The sequence below is a fragment of the Pipistrellus kuhlii genome, unplaced genomic scaffold (assembly GCF_014108245.1).
Source record: "Pipistrellus kuhlii isolate mPipKuh1 unplaced genomic scaffold, mPipKuh1.p scaffold_m20_p_1, whole genome shotgun sequence".
Taxonomy (NCBI): Eukaryota; Metazoa; Chordata; class Mammalia; order Chiroptera; family Vespertilionidae; genus Pipistrellus; species Pipistrellus kuhlii.
The window spans coordinates 61,620,123-61,636,784 of record NW_023425404.1 but is presented as its reverse complement, the minus strand read 5'-3'; the positions used below and the strand labels follow the sequence as shown (position 1 = coordinate 61,636,784).

Genomic DNA, 16,662 nt, shown 5'->3' with positions numbered 1-16,662 from the left:
AAAATATTGATTATTCAGTATAGGATGAAAGTGATTAGTAATTAATACTACATGAACATGATAATAAAGAAAGGGTTCTTGGGGACAGCATTTCTCAAGGTAAGATTTGAGTTTCCCTTAAGGTTATCACTAGGGCTATATGCTCTAAATATTTGCTAATTCTGTTACAACTATGTGGTTTGGTAGTCTATTCTTTGACTTAAATTTTCAAGAAAAGTAATATAAGTGCATTTTAGATTAAGTGCTTAGGATGTGCAGAGAATAGGCTTATGTAAATTATATAAGTGAAACCACTTCCGGCATATTTTTTTAAAGATAGCTTATCAAACACAACTGAATACAACTTTAGACTGGTGAAACTTCTTCTATTAAAGATGTAGAGTTCTGCCTTTCACACTCAGAAACTGTGATAACTGAGGTAAGAAAAGACAATGACTGCAGAAATATTTGTAAAGAAGAATAAGAAAATCCTAAATGATGTTATTTTCCATATAGCCCAGTGTGCCTGTATTGAAAACCTTTTTTCTCAAAGCAATGTATAGATGTGTATTACTAGCTCTCTGTTTAAAAGGTATCCTTAAATTTAACCTTTTATTCCTTTTAAAATGGATGCACACAGTGGTAGGCTCAACGCTGATATGTACTCTCATAATTTTAATCTTTTAGGCAAGTCCTATGACAATTATACTAACAAGTTTCCTCAAACCACCCCCCCCCCCTTTCCCACCACCCCTATGTTCTGCTTGTCCATATTCCCGTCACTCTTTCCTCTGCTATTGTCACTGGCATCTCTGCTTGTACTTGGAAGTAAAAAGCAACCCCAGATTACAGCAAACTCAATGACCCTTCTCCATAGCCTGGCTATGGAAGAGGAGAAGCATGAAGGGACCATCATGGGCTCAGTTCAGGTACTATCAGAAGCCCAGCTTGAGTTTTAAAAGCAGGGTCTTGGACATGTTCCTGGCAGATAAGTCTTCACTGGCTTGGAGATCAGGAAGGACTATTTTACAAACACCACTGTGTTCGAATTTCTAGAGGCTAACCAGGCCAAGAAGACGTCCCTAAGAGAAAAAAAAGATACAAATAAACAGAATTATAGTTTAGATGTATTCTTTCTTAATTCTGTCTTAAACAAATAGGTTTTCAGTTAACTTCCTATAGCATCAAAGTGAAATGGTATCACTCAGTAGGAATATTAGGGCAATGGACCTAAAAGTCAACAGTATAGGCAATCCTAGTTTACGGAAGAGGATCTGACATAGAAAATACCAATGCCTGGTTTCATGGATGTAGATAAATCCCAAGAAAATTTGGGGAGATGGACAAAATCTTCAGAACTCCAACTCCTGCCATACTTAGCACCTTATTAAGTTATTTATCACTAATCCATTCTTCCTCGAATTCTAATTCCCTAAGTGTTCTGATTTGCACTAAGGAGATAGGCAAAGCTAATATTCAGTCACTAACTGCTTGCAGGGGTCCTCAAACTTTTTAAAGTGGGGGCCAGATCACGGTCCCTCAGAGAGCTGGAGGGCCGGACTATATGAACTACTAATTCCTACTGTAACACCTCGGCTGCGCTCACTGCCCAAAAAACCTGGCGGGCCGGATCAGACTCCTCTGCGGGCCGCATGTGGCCCGCGGGCCGTAGTTTAAAGACCCCTGGCTTAATGTGTCATCATACATTTGAAGAGTATACCTAAAGGTAAATGTGGTACCTGGAAAGTGTGACTGCTAATTTGTCTGTGTAGCAAACGTAAGCTCTTTACAAGCAGGGGAACTTTTCTGATGGTCAGTCTCACAATCAGACACATATATGCATCTACCGACTTACTTTACCTGAGGTAAGGTATACTCTGTCTAAGGTAAGACATGCTCAGGGTTACCATGTTTTCACAAGAGTTAATTTTAGCAACACCTGAATTATAGGGGAAACTATAACTCACCTGCAGTGCTTCACCACACACTCATTGCTGCAGTATTCATTGTCCCAGTCCTTACTCGCAACGGGAGGGTTCTCACAACCAGACCTCACACAGCGAGGCTGGGGTGAGATCGTCACTGGAGACCCACTCACCAATTCAACATCCATTTGAGAAGGAGACTCAACCTATGAGGAAGAAAGCACCAAAGACGGATTAGATTTGCTACCTACCTTGCCAGCCTCTAGTGAGATTAACTTTGGGACCCAATGGAGCAATAGGAGTTAACATCCCACACATGGGGGTAACATTTCAAAAGAAGGTGAGTTTTTGGTATTCCACTTTTTATCCAGTTTTAGAACTTTGTCAAGCAGACTGACATGAAGCTTCTTCCCATCAGGAGACTGCTGGCTATATGCTAGTATATTGACCCTTTAACAATGGAGTTTTGAACTGCGAGGGTCCACTCAAGAGTATGCAGATTTACCTGCAGTTAAGGGTCACTATTTTTGATCCAGGTTAGGAATCCATGTATGTGAAGGGTCAACTACTAGTTTTACATTCTTTAATTTTAATCTTACCCATCATTGACTTATTTCACACTTGAATATATAAAATCAAAAGCAGAATGTGAAAAGAGGTTGGGTCACCTCAACTAAGATTGCGAGATTTAAGAGAGGATAAAACATGCCATTAGAAAAAGTGAAAGAACTTGGAGATTCATAGTTTTCCTCCTGATAGAGGGATTACTTTTCTTTAAATTACTGCTTCATCAATTGTGGTGCTAGTCTCAAACAGATCCATATTTAAAAATAACCATTGGCCATGCATAAGTTAAAGTTAGGGTAATGTATATCTGTTTATGTCACTTTGGACTCACTGATGTGAACCAATTGAATTTTTCTAACTATATCCCCTATCCATCTCCCCACTGAAAACATCAAGCCAAGCAGTCCAGATATAGAAATGGAAGCACTTAAATCTCCAAAGCTTAGGATCCTTGGGTATAACCCTGGGCTTGGGTTGTACCCTCTCTAGTCAAATGACAGTATTTTGCGTAAAGAATAGTCTGGGAAAGGAGGCCCATAATGCTTTTCACCAAGAACATTACAGAGTGTTATAGGTGGGAACTGTCCTTTATAAGCTGTTTCATACTCCTGGTTGTCGAGCATTAAGTGCTTATGGCAACCCCTACTTTTATTGGATCAACAGAGGAGACTGATCATCAAAGGAAAGACTTGAAAACTGGCTCACCTCAGGAACTACATCTGTGATCATCTCACAGATCGTATCAGTAGAGGTCTCCTCCACTGTATGGGCCTCAGGGCTTGTGTTCATAGGCCGCTCAGGACTACTTTCCACAGTTGGTGGGACTAAGGTAGTCTGCATTTTCAGAGTGGGTCCAGGCACAATCTTGATCTGCAGAGGAGGTGGCTGTTGCTGTAAATTGATTCGAGCTTTCTGAGGTGGAGGCTGTTGCATGGCCTGGAGTGGGGGAGGCTGCTGCAGAATGGTCACTTGCTGCTGAGTGGGGGGCTGAGGCATCTGTTGTAATGGAGGTGGTTGTAGTCTGGGTGGAGGTAGTTGCATAGAAGCAGCAGCTGCTGCTGCTGCCTGCAACACTGACCGAGTAACAATCTGGGCTTGTTGACTGGGCTGTATAGTAGCTGTGCTGCTTTGGCCTAGTTGGATCCCCCTGGAGGTCACCACTGTGGCTGGAATAACAGTAACCATCCCTCCTTGGGACATGGTAATAGATGAGGGCAACACCTGTTTAGTAATAATCAACTTGGTGATATTAGGCTGACCTCCAGCACCAGAAGTTGCCTGATTTGCCACATAGGATGAAAGAGTGGAGTTAACAACAATGGAAGGAGACAGGGTAGGGGGCTCTGTTGAGGCTGGTGCTGGAGATGCTGGGTCAACAGTAGCAACAGGAGGTGGAGAAGGAGTCTGTGATGGTGGCACTGGATCCAGCTCTACAGTTTCCACAGTGGCCTAAAAGACGACCAAAAAAAAAAGCCATTCAGAAATTTACTGTATTCCCTGGGACATATTCACTTTAATCACCTCCCAAAAGACAATGATAGATAGGGGGGGGGGGGGGGGGAGGAAAGAAAGAAAAACAACAGCTGTGGGTGCTACCCTGTCTAAAGTAAACAATAAAAACAAACTCACAAAGACTGTTTAGTAAGATTTATGATGGGATGGGAACAAGAAACCATGCTGTATATGTTTCTAAGCTTTAACTAGTTATTAAGAGGTTGCACAGGTTTTTGGTGGTATTATCTATACTAATAAAAGGATAATATGCTAATTAAACCAGGCATATTCCAGATGTCCTTTTGAACAAAGCCATTGGTAGTGAGGGCCAAGGTAGAGGTGGTTAGGGGCAATCAGGCAGGCAGGCAGGTGAGTAGTTAGGAGCCAGTGGTCCCCGATTGCAAGAGGGGTCCTGGATTGGAGAGGGTTCAGGCCGGGTTGAGGGACTCCCCCACACCCCCTTCCCAACCCTGCCCATGCACGAATTCCATGCACTGGGCTCTAGTAACTAATAAACAGCTGAAAAATATTTTATTGGTTTAAATATCCATCTGCCATAACCCTCTTACCTGACACTCTTGATTGTCTTTATAAGCAGCCAGAGCTTTTAGATACTCTTTCTTGGCAGCCTCAGTTTTCCTCTTATATACCTGCAGGAAAGAAAAACTGTTTAAGAAGTGCCCAAACACCTAGAAAAGACTGGTAATTCTTTTTTTTTAAAATATATTTTATTGATTTTTCATAGAGAGGAAGAGAGAGGGATAGAGAGTTAGAAATATCGAGAGAGAATCATCGATCAGCTGCCTCTTGCACACTCCCTACTGGAGATGTGCCCGCAACCAAGGTACATGCCCTTGCCCGGAATCGAACCCAGGACCTTTCAGTCCACAGGCCGATGCTCTATCCACTGAGCCAAACCGGTCCCAGCAAAAGATTGATAATTCTATTCATCACTGAATGACAATCTCAATCTGAATACTGACAACTCCAGCTTGGCCAGTGTTACTCAGTGGTTGAGCATCGATCTATGAACCAGAAGGTCATGGTTTGATTCCCAGTCCGGGCATATGCCTGGATTGTGGGCTTTCTCTCCAGTGTAGGGTGTGCAGGAGTTAGCTTATCAAAGATTCTTTCTCATCACTGATGTTTCTCTCTCTCTCCCTCTCTAAAATCAATAAAGATATATATATTTTTTTTAAATAAGTATTGGCAATTCCCTTTTAGTGAACATACTTTTAAAAGCTAGTAATCAAGACAGCCTCCATGCCAGACTTTCCAGTGACCAAGCATCTGAAAGCCAGCCAATAAACAAGAATCTTGCCAACCAAGATTTGGCTCAGTGAACAGAGTGTTGGCCTACGGACTGAAGTGTTCCAGGTTTGAGTACTGGTCAAGGACACATGCCTGGGTTGTAGGCTCGATCTCCAGTAAGGTGGGTGCAGGAGGCAGCCAATCAATGATTCTATCCCATCATTGATGTTTCTATTTCTCCCTCTCCCTCTTTGAAATTAATAAAAAAGGAAAAAAGAAAACTAAACTTAATAAAAGAAAAGAGCCGAAACTGGTTTGGGCTCAGTGGATAGAGTGTTGGCCTGTGGACTGAAAGGTCCTGGGTTCGATTCCAGTCAAGGGCATGTACCTTGGTTGCAGGCACATCCCCAGAACGGGGCGTGCAAGAGGCAGCCGATGACTCTCTCATCGACGTTTCTAACTCTCTCTCTCTCCCTTCTTCTCTAAAAAAAATCAATAAAATATATTTTTTTTTAAAAGAAAAGAATCTTGCCAGAATAACTACACTTCTAAAGTTAACACCAACCCATGCCCACTTCGATTAGCAAAACAAATCCTGACCCCCAAATTATTTCAGATCAAAAGTCTGCATAGCCTGGGATTGTGCCTAACCAGTATACTCTCCCTTAAAAAATGTGTTAAATTAAAATCGCCGAAACCGGTTTGGCTCAATGGATAGAGGGTTGGCCTGCGGACTGAAAGGTCTCGGGTTCGATTCCGGTCAAGGACATGTACCTTGGTTGCAGGCACATCCCCAGTAAGGATGTGCAAGAGACAGCTGATCGATGATTCTCTCTCATCAATGTTTCTAACTATTTCTCACTCTTCCTCTCTATAAAAAAATCAATAAAAAAAATATATATTTTAAAGTGTTAACTTGTTTGCAATGATGGCTACAAGAACTCTTTCCATTTTGTATACCTCTTCTTCCATTAAGAGCTGAATCTTTCTTTGAATTTGCTCTTTCTTTGAATCTGGGCTAGCTCTATGAATTCCGTTGACCATTAAAATGTGGCTGAAGTGACACAAAAAATCTTGGGCATCTGTTTTTTCCCTCTTGGATCACTGGTCAACATTTGCCATACTGTAAAGAAGCTCGTCTAAATGTGGAAGATAGAGGCCGTGTGAAAGAGGTAGCAGCAAAGGCCAGACACGGGAGCAAAGTAACCCTGGCCAGCCATACCAGCTTCCCTTGACTACAACCACGGGAATGTGCCCGGGAAAGAACATTAGGAAAACCACCCAATCAATTTGAAGAATCATGGGAAATAATAAATTGCCATTTTAAAAATTTGTGGTGCTTTGAGTAGCAACAGATAACTAATACAGTTATCTAGAATAAATTTACTCTTTTCAAACTAAGTAGCAATTTCTCTTTCACACAAAACCTAGATAGTGTATGATAATTACAGCCATTTCAATTCTATCCTTTATTACATAGTATTACAACTTTATTTATTTATTTTAAATTCTAGAGGCCCATTGCACAACATTTGTGCACTGGAGGGTCCCTCAGCCCAGCCTGTGCCCTCTTGCAGTCTGGGACCCCAAGGGGCCCTTTGCACTGCCACAGAGCTGGGAGGCTCCCACCACCTCTGCTGTGCTTGCCAGCCATGAGCCCTATGGGAGCGCACTGACCACCAGGGGTGGTCAAAAGCATTGATTAGCTAACTTTTGCATGCCCCTATGTGCCCTGACTGGGGTTCACACTCAACCACTGAGCTTGGTGGCCAGGCACAATTTTCATTTAAAAAAAAAAAAAAAAAAAAAATCCACATTAAATTTAGGGAGATTAATCATAGTTTTTAATTGTAAAATAAGCCAATGAGAAAATTCCTAAATTCTAAATCCAAACTTAGTAGATTTTAGAGTTAGCCACAACATGCAACTTATGAAGAAACAGCCTAATTTTACAGTGGGGGAAAAAATGAGGCTTAGAAAAGCTAGATTCAGTGTTTCTATAATAATTGATACTTTTTAGTTAGTATATGGCTGCAGCTTCTAAGACAAAGGATGATCTGTAAATGACATTAACAAAGAGGTGATAAAAAAACACGTAAGAAAGTTAAAATAAAACTTAAGTTTCATCATCCCTTTACTTAAAAACTTCTAGAACATTCCCTATCCACTAGTTCCTCATTGTTTGCTCACCTGTTTTTGCTCCTCTCCAAGACTGTCCCACATGGAGGCCACAATTTTTGAAACTTCTCCAAAAGTGGCATTGGGATTCTGTCCCTTGATGGCAGCCTGTGTATCACGAAAGAATAAGGCATATGCTGAAACTGGTTTCTGAGGTTCATTAGGATCTTTCTTTTTTCTCTTCTTTGGGGTCTTCTGCTTTTTTCCTGCTTCCACAACAACTGTCTTCTGGCTGGGAAGTTGCTGCAGGAGAAAAAGAGAGAATTACAAGAAGGAAGAAGGGAAGTATATCTGGAGAACTGCAAGAAAAGAACTTTTATATGGGGAAACTAGCTACATGGAGGAATCTTCAGAAATACTAAAAATAGAGGCAATAGGATTAAGAAATTAACCCTTTGCACTCCGAACCATTCTGGACATTGGCTACCAGCTACTCAACGCTACTTTGCGAAACGTGCGTTGAATTAACTCAATTCCCTGTAATTACTAATAAACTGCAATGTCCCCTGAGAGAGGACATCCGAGTGATATGCTAGAATTCCGATGTCCCCTGAGAGGGGACAGCGGAGTGCAAAGGGTTAATAAAGTATGTGGGGTTCAATAAGAATGAAGACTGGGAGGAACTTTATACACTATAAATTGAGAGGCAGGACCCCATACCCAGAAAAGACTAGAGGAGATGGCAGAATAGGTGTAAAGTTCTCTGTGTGCCAAGAGTTTTATCCCAGAATATCAGGGCAGATTTCATTTTTGGCAGGGAATGCCTCACCCTCCGGAAATCCTCAACACCATCCTCATGAAGTGAATTAGTAGGTGAAGGGGTGGTTGAAAGACGATCCTCAGGTGACTGGGCAGGTGGAAGAATGGTACCACCCCCTAAGCTTAAACCAAGTTGAGAACTCAGTTCTGACTGATCAATGGTGGTCAACTGGTTATGCCCCATCAATCCAGACGTCATGTCTGTCATTGGTACATCAATTGTAACAGGTGGGTTGGCGCTATACTGAGTTCCTATAGAATGGTCCAAGTCCTGAGAAAAGCAGAAGGACTAATTAAACATTAAATATAAAGAACACCACTCTTCCCCCCACCGAGTTCAGGACAGTTTATAAACACCCTACTCATCTACATTGTATCATTGTTTAGACTCTAAACATAAAATAATTTGTCTACATATAAAACATTGTTTTTTAATAAAGTACATAAATTAGTAAAGTCACTTCTTTGTATTCCAAAGCCTGTTCTAAAACAACTAAAAATAACCAGAGGTCTTAATTTTGGACAAATTAAAGAGTTAATAAATTATTTGGTAATCTGGAGGTAGTAATGACACAAGGATTAAAGAAAAACTTCTTCTGTGTACACTGCTAAAATGATGGATTTTAAAGTTGCAATACACAGGCAATTGAGTAATAAGGCCGAAGTCAAGATGTTTCATATTAAATATGTGGAGATGTGCTACTAATGAGATGTGCTGAAAGCCCAATATACTGATTTATAACACTTACTGACCCACAGTTAATACATTTTGTTCAGACTGTTTTTGAATAAATCAATGTGTCAGCTATCACACGCACATTTGGATCCTAGGATGTGAAGGCTATATTAAAAGGGGGAGACTGCTTGCAAATCACAATAAATCATCTTCAATTCAGGATTAATCTTCAGGTGACGAGACATTTTACTATTTTAAACCATTTTTCAAGTAAAATTCACTCAGATGATACATTTCATTCATTCAATGTACTTTAAGTCTTTATCAATGAGCCTTCATCCACAAGAGAAACATGTAATACTCAAGTGCAATAGAGAACAGAATCCCTTTTATCTTCCCTAACACCATGCCTAGGAGCTTGGGTAAGCCTGAACATATCTTGCCCCTTACCATGGTCAAGCCCCCACTCAGGAGCCCCCCGCCCTGCTCCATCAAGCCATGAGTCATGCCCACAGGCATGTCCAATGTCTGGACCCCATATTGGGCTGAAAAGCTGCCATCCTGAGAGGAGGATGGGTCTGCCAGATCATCAAAGTGGCCAACCACATCTGAGACGGCCAATGTCGGATCAGAATCCAAGGAGATAGGTGGGATTTCAAACTCCTCATCACCAAGGCTTGGTGTATGGAATGTCTGTAAGGGGGAAAAAGAGAGGAAAAATAATTAGTGGGAAGAGGAGAAATTATATACTTCTAAGTGAAGAACATGGCTGAGTACTGAGAATTCTCAGTGTACCTCTTCCCAACCTGGATCCTATTTTTGTTATCAATTTCTTAGGACCTGTTTAGTTTTACAACTAAACCTCTCTTTCTCATATCCTTGGATGTATGGCACATACAAAGCTGTCAACATCAACACAATTTTGAATTTTTTTAATCTCTTCTACTTTTATCATCTCAGCGGCCCTAAAATATTATGTCTATTATTATAATGAATAATCCTTTCAGCAGCATTAGTAACGACTCAGACTTTATTACCTGTTTAGCTATGAAAGTCTCTCCAAGGATCCTAAAGATTTCACTACTACTACGCCTAAGCTGTTAGACCACAGAAATTCATTGTCAACCTGACAATTAAATTCTGTTGTTTTATGTTCCTTTGAAACTTTTCCTATCATGGGTACCTTATTTCCCTCTAAAATGTATGCACTTAAGAGTTTGCTATATCTTTTCCATTTTAGAAATCATGACGTTAACAACAAATAAGATTCCTATTTGTATAGTATTTTTGAAAAATCCAACAATGCCAAAATAAGGATAATAGTGAAGAGAAAAACATAAGAGCTACTGTCAAAAGATAAACTGGTGCTCACTCTGGCAGCGCATAAACTAAAATTGGATGATTAATTAGCATGGCCCCTGCACATGATGAAATGCAAACTCATGAAGCATTCCATAATTATTTTTTAAATGGCAAACTGGTTTTTTATCAGCTCCTGAAAATAATCTTGCTCTGACTAAGCCTTTCTGTTAAGTGAGGAAGAAAAAGATTACTCCAGCTGGCTAAAGACTCAATCCCTTCCTCTGAATCCAACTACAAAAATAATACACTCTTTCTATTCCGAATGGGGCCACCACACACAGAGCTAACAGACCAATTGCTGATATAAGACACATTAAATGTTATGGTTTCTTTTGACATTAAAAAATTAAAATGGCACCCAGCAGGCGTGGCTCAATGTCTGGATGTTGACCTATGAATCAGACGGTCATGGTTCGATTCCTGGTCGGGGCACAGGCCCGAGTTGTGGGCTCAATCCCCACAACCTTGGAATACTGGGACAGCACTCTAACCAACCAAGAGCTTACATGACACCGAAATTTCAGTTTAGATTCATGTGAGCACTTTTCAGGAAGTGGGTACAAAGATTTTTTTTTAAACCAAATTCTCATACAAACAAACAAGCTACAGAGACAGGAAAAAGAACAGGGGAAACATTTACTATGCTAGATCAATGTTATATAATAGTAGTTTGAAAAAATTTTAAAGATACAGATTGTTTTGGCAAAGTAAAAGATGCCTATCCACAACAAATGATGCTTATCATACAAATAAAAAGCAACTCTGCTGAGATACGAAATGATTTGTTAATGAAAACTCTAAAAGAATAAAAATTTATATCCAAAATAAGAGACCAGTGTTCTACAAAGGACTAACCCTTATAAACCATCTGTTGAGGGGCGAGCAGGCCAACAAGGGGGGGGATAGTTGGGGGTGAGCAGGCCTGCAGGGCAGCACAGTTGTGAGTGATCAGGCTGGCAGGGGGGCAGTTATGGGTATTCAGGCCAGAAGGGTGGGGCAGTTAGGGGTGTTCAGGTTGGCAGGCAGGTAGGTGAGCAGTTAGGACCCAGTGGTCCCAGACTGCGAAAGGGACCACTGTGGGATTGGGCCTAAACTGGCAGTCGGACATCCTCTGAGGAGTCCCAGAATGCAGAGGGTGCAGGCTGGACTGAGGGACCCCCCCCACCTCCCATGCACAAATATCATACACCAGGCCACTAGTATTTAAAATAAAATAAGGAGGCTTACCTATTGAGGGAACAACAACAAAAAACTAGCAACCATTTCCTTCCCATTTCACACTCCCATACCAAAACACACAATCCAGCATTTTAGTTTCTTGTGTAAATTATTCATTTTAAAGAAATTTAATCCAATACATATTTATTCAATGGTACACTAGTACCATGTGTTATTTAAATAATTTATTGTTCTTAAAAACTGACATAGTAGCCCTGGCTGGTGTCATTTGGTTGGGAGTCAGCCCTAGCACTCAAAGATTGCCAGTTCCATTCCTGTCAGGGTAAATGCCCAGGTTGCAGGCTCCATCTCCAGTAGACGGTGTGCAGGAAGCAGCTGCTCTATGTCTTGCTCTCACATCAATGTTTCTCTCTCTCTCTCTCTATTCTCCCAAAAATCTATTAAACTGATATAGTAGTGATTTTTAACTATTCAGCCTAAAATCATTAACTGGTTCTAATATTATAAATGCTATTTCTAATTAAAGTATACTTATGACTTATTATTTTCCCAAAGTGCTCCAAACACCATCTATACTAATAGAAGGGTGATATGCTAATTAGACTGGGAGACCTTCTGGACATCCTTCCGGACAAAGCCATGGTGACAGGGCTGAGAGACAGACAGACAGAGACAATCAGGCCAGGAGGGGAGGGCAGTTGGAGGCGCAGGCTGGCAGGGGGAGCCCAGTTTGGGGCAGGAAGGCCGGCAAGATGGGAGCAAGCAGGCTGGCAGGCAAGGGCAGTTGAGATGATCAGAACAGCAGGGGGGACAGTTGAGGATGAGCAGACTGGCAGGCGGGGGCAGTTGGGGATGAGCAGGCCTGCAGGAGGGCAATTTGTGAGCATGCAGGCAGAGTGGTTAGAGGCAATCAGGCAGGCAGGCAGATAAGTGGTTAGGAGGCAGTGGTTCTGGCTTGTGAGAGGAATGTCCGACTGCCGGTTTAGGGATGGGGCCTAAACCATCAGTCAGACATCCCCCAAGGGGTCCCAGATTGAAGAGGGTGTAGACCAGGCTGAGAGACACCAGGGCCACTAGTATCATTATATAGGAGCCAACCTGAATGAAAGAAAAGATTAAATTCCTTTAGATTATAGACTTTTCCTATCTCAAACAATGTTATAACAAATGCTAAGCTTTTCTCTCTGGACATGTACTCTTTAAAAATTATATTTTATTTACTGAAGCATAACTTATATATACACAAATTTTAAATATATATTTCAATGGATTTTTTAACATATGCTAACATCCAATTAACCACCACTCAGATCAAGGATACAGATATTTCTATCACTCCAAAATATTTTCTCATGCTCCTTCCCAGTCAATGTTCCCTCCTTCCACAACAAATATCACTATTCTGATTTATATCATTACTAGAGGCCCAGTGCACAAAATTCATGCATGGGGGGAGGGGGGTCCCCTCAGCCCAGCCAGCACCCTCTCCAATCCAGGACCCCTTGGGGGATGTCCAACTGCTGTTTTCAGACATCTCTCACAATCCTGGACCACTGGTTCCTAATTGCTCACCTGCCTGCTGGTCAGGTCGCCTCCAACTGCCCCACCCCCGCCAGCCTGGTCACCCCTTACTGCCCCCAGTGCTGGCCTAATTTCCCCCAAATGCACCCCATCCCCACCGACCTAGTCACCTCTTACTGCCCTCCCAAGCCCCTTCCCCCCCAACTGGTTGCTCCACACAGCCTGTTATTCAGTCATTTGGTCATTCCTCACTAACCCCGCTGCTGGCCTGGCCATAGGCAACCATCTTGTGAGGGTGTGAGGGTTAATTTGCATATCACCTCTTCATTATGTAGGAGTTTAGTATTACATATTTCTTCATTAAAAATAAACTCAGGTTGTGTCTATTCTTTTATGTCTGGCTTCTGTTGCTTACATTATAATTTTGAGATCATCCAAATTGCATTTATTAATAGTTCATTTTTTACTACTGTAATATTACTGTAATATTTATTACTGTAATATTCCTTTTTACAGATGTACCAGTTTACAGACACTTGGGTTGTTTCCAATGCTTAGCTACTATGATGCTGTGAACATAAATGTTTTTGGTGAATATATGTACTCATTTGTCTCATATGTGTATCAAAGAGTGGAATCATTAGGTCACAGGGTAGGTAAATGCTTATCCTTTAAAAAAACATATATATATATATATATATATATATATATATATATATATAAATTTTTTTTTTTTTTTTTTTTTTTTTTTACAGAGAGGAAGGGAGAGAGAGTTAGAAACATCAATGAGAGAGAAGCATCAATCAGCTGCCTCCTGCACACCCCCACTGGGGATGTGCCCGCAACCAAGGTACATCCCCTTGACCGGAATTGAACCTGGGACCCTTCAGTCTGCAGGCCGACGCTCTATCCACTGAGCCAATCCAGCTAGGGCATGCTATATGCTTATCCTTAGTAGATACTGTCAGTTTTCCAAAGTGGTTCAATCAATTTACACTCTTGCCAGCAATGATTAAGAGTTATCAACTTCCTTGTCAACTCTTGGAATTGTCAGTCTTTTTTTATTTTAAACATTCTGGTGGATATGCAATGGGATCTCCTTGATTTTAATTTGCATTTCTCTGAGTGATGATGACCCTTTTTCAGATGCCTAGTGGCAATTTGGATTTGTTCTTTTGTGAAGTATGTGTTCAAATCTTTTGCCCATATTAGCATTATCAGGTGATCGCTTCCTAAGTTATATAAATGTGTAGTCACTATGTTGTACACCTAAAACTAATATAATATTGTTTGACAATTGTAATAAAAAAAAAACAGGGAGGCAGGATTTAAACAAAGGTCTCTCCATCACCATGCACTGCCTCCTATTGTGACACAGAATTCAGCACCTAGAAAGTACTCGATATAATGAATGCTGTAGCTGAGTAGCTCAGGTGATTAGAGCATTGACCCACATGTCAGACTGCAGATTCAACCCACACTCAGGGCACATTCAAGAAGCAACCAATGAGTACATAAATGGGTAGGACAACAAATCGATGTCTCTCTCTTACCTCTCTCCTCTCCCCTTTTCTAAAAGAAAAAAATTTTAAATTACTTTTACTACCCTGTTTCCCCGAAAATAAGACAGTGTCTTATATTAATGTTTGGGTTTTATTTTCAGGGGATGTCTTATTTTTCCATGAAGAAGAATACGGTACACATTTATTGTTAAATGAAAATAAAGGATATTTATTACCTGTAATCAGTACGGTAGTACGATAGTTGTCAACACAAACCAGACAAACTGTGAATCCTACAGTATCAAGAATTTGCTCATTTATTCAATGACAATCATGTCATCATCTTCTGGAAATCATCATAACAATCCAATTCCTGAATTTCCTGGTGAATTTCTTGTGACTCCATTTCTTTCAGAATCAGTGGACCAAATCTCTCATGTTTAGCCTGGGGGGGGGGCTTATTTTCGGGGGGATGCCTTATATTTCACTCAGAAGGAAACCTGTAAGAAGGTCTTATTTTCGAAGGATGTCTTATTTTCGGGGAAACACGGTAGTTCTGAGTGGCTCACTATAAGACCAGATACAACAAAAACCATAATCTGATTAAAATAGAGCTTAAAAAACAAAACAAACAAACAAACAAAAAGGGAAATGAAGGTGAAGTGGCAATGAGAAGAACTATTAACAATGACAAAGTCCAGAGCTAAAGGAAGCCTCTGAAATTTAGTTATCAGCTTCTTGCCAAAGTATTTTTATCTTTATAAACGTCTTAAAGTCATAAAAGCAAAAACAAAGGACAGGCTCAAACCCAGAAAGTTTCTAGATGTGGACAATGTGAAATTAACTGCAGTTTAGAGAAATTTAATTGTGGAGACCTGATTTAGAAGAAACTGGCAATGATGCACTTTCTTTTAAGTGAGTCTTTTTTTAAAAATACATTTTTTAAAAAAAATTGTTTTTAGAGGGACAGAGAGAAACATCAATGATGAGAGAGAATCATTGATCCGCTGCATCCTGAACCTCCGTACTGGGGATCTAGCCCGCAGCCAGGCATGTGCCCGTGACCAGAATGGAGCCGACCTCCTGGTTGATATAGCTCCACGCTCAACCACGGAGCCATGCCAATACTTCTATTTATCAACATCACAAGAAACGACCATTGTAGCCATCTGACAGCTGGAGAGACTGTGACATGCAAAGGTGAAGCCACCTGAGTCACTGGCAAACAGACGCACATGCCTCACTCCTTTCATGTTCTCTGGTTAACGACTTCCTTTCGTCCTGTCACTTAGCAAAACAAGCTAACCCTTCTGTTTTTTATCGCTGAGTAGGTCATCTGAACGAAACAAAGACCCCCTTCCACAGAGTTGTTCCAAGAAGGAACACATGCTCACGGTGTTAACCCCTTCCAGGCAATGCTCCTTCCCTCCGCACCCCAGTTTCTTCAGCTGAAATGTTCTCTTCCCCCTGCCATTCCCTCAGGATCGTCCCTGCAGTTACTTCCCCCCCAACCAGAGGAGACAATTCCCCTCCGTCTTCCCCTCCGGGGGCACTCGGAAGCAGGTTAGCTCTTTCCTCCGCCCCGCCTTTCTGCTGACAGCAGCCCCTAGGCCTCCCCACTAGTCCTCAGGGTCCAGAGGAGTCTGGGTGCCAACAGCGGCCTCGGCCGCCGGCCCCGGCCCTCGCCTCCCTCCGCCCCCTCCCACCGCCTCCTCCGCCCCGGCCCTGCCCCCGCGCCCGCAGCCCGTGCTCACCTCGGCCCCTGACAGGAAGGGGTGTGAGGGCCCTGTGATCGTCAGGTAATTGTCGTTTCCTCCGGGAAACTGGGAGCCAAAGGAAAGCCGCGGGGAGAAGTGAGGCGAGAAGGGAGTTTTAGCTTGGAGCGACCTATGCTGACCCCGACATTCAGACCACAACGCTCCCCCCCCCCCCCCCCAACCCCGCTCCCTCTGCAGCCCCGTCAACCGCCCCGCCGCCCCGCGTCCCGCTTCCGCTCTCTCGGCAGCCTGCTCAGCGCTCAAGTTCTCACCTCCATCTTCACACACAACGGTTACCGGCTACCGCCGCCTCAGTCCCCGCATCGTCCCCACCGCCCCACTGGACCCGCGGCTGCCGTCACTTCCGCGAGGACGCGTCACTCGCCGCCGATTGGAAGGCGCGCCTGCCGTCGCGACCCCTGCCGGGAAGGCCCAGCGGGCGGGGACACCAGCCACACCGCCCCCTGGGGGTTGGAGGACTATGGCACGCAGGCGTGCTAGCGGCGTCCCGG

At 42.4% G+C, this 16,662-nt stretch overlaps 1 protein-coding gene and 1 pseudogene across 1 annotated transcript; one reads left to right on the top strand and one right to left on the bottom strand.

Annotated features, from left to right (window-relative positions):
- Window positions 1-634: 634 nt before the first annotated feature.
- On the bottom strand, window positions 635-16,570 carry TOX4 (TOX high mobility group box family member 4). The gene is made up of 9 exons (XM_036448324.2): window positions 16,423-16,570; window positions 16,148-16,216; window positions 9,280-9,522; window positions 8,164-8,424; window positions 7,407-7,637; window positions 4,535-4,615; window positions 3,177-3,920; window positions 1,947-2,110; window positions 635-1,061 (listed from the first exon to the last, which is right to left on the bottom strand). Exons 1-9 carry the CDS (start codon window positions 16,426-16,428, stop codon window positions 1,001-1,003), a joined length of 1,860 nt encoding a protein of 619 aa, XP_036304217.1. The 5' UTR covers window positions 16,429-16,570; the 3' UTR covers window positions 635-1,000.
- On the top strand, window positions 10,194-10,291 carry LOC118710229 (annotated as a pseudogene).
- Window positions 16,571-16,662: the final 92 nt, after the last annotated feature.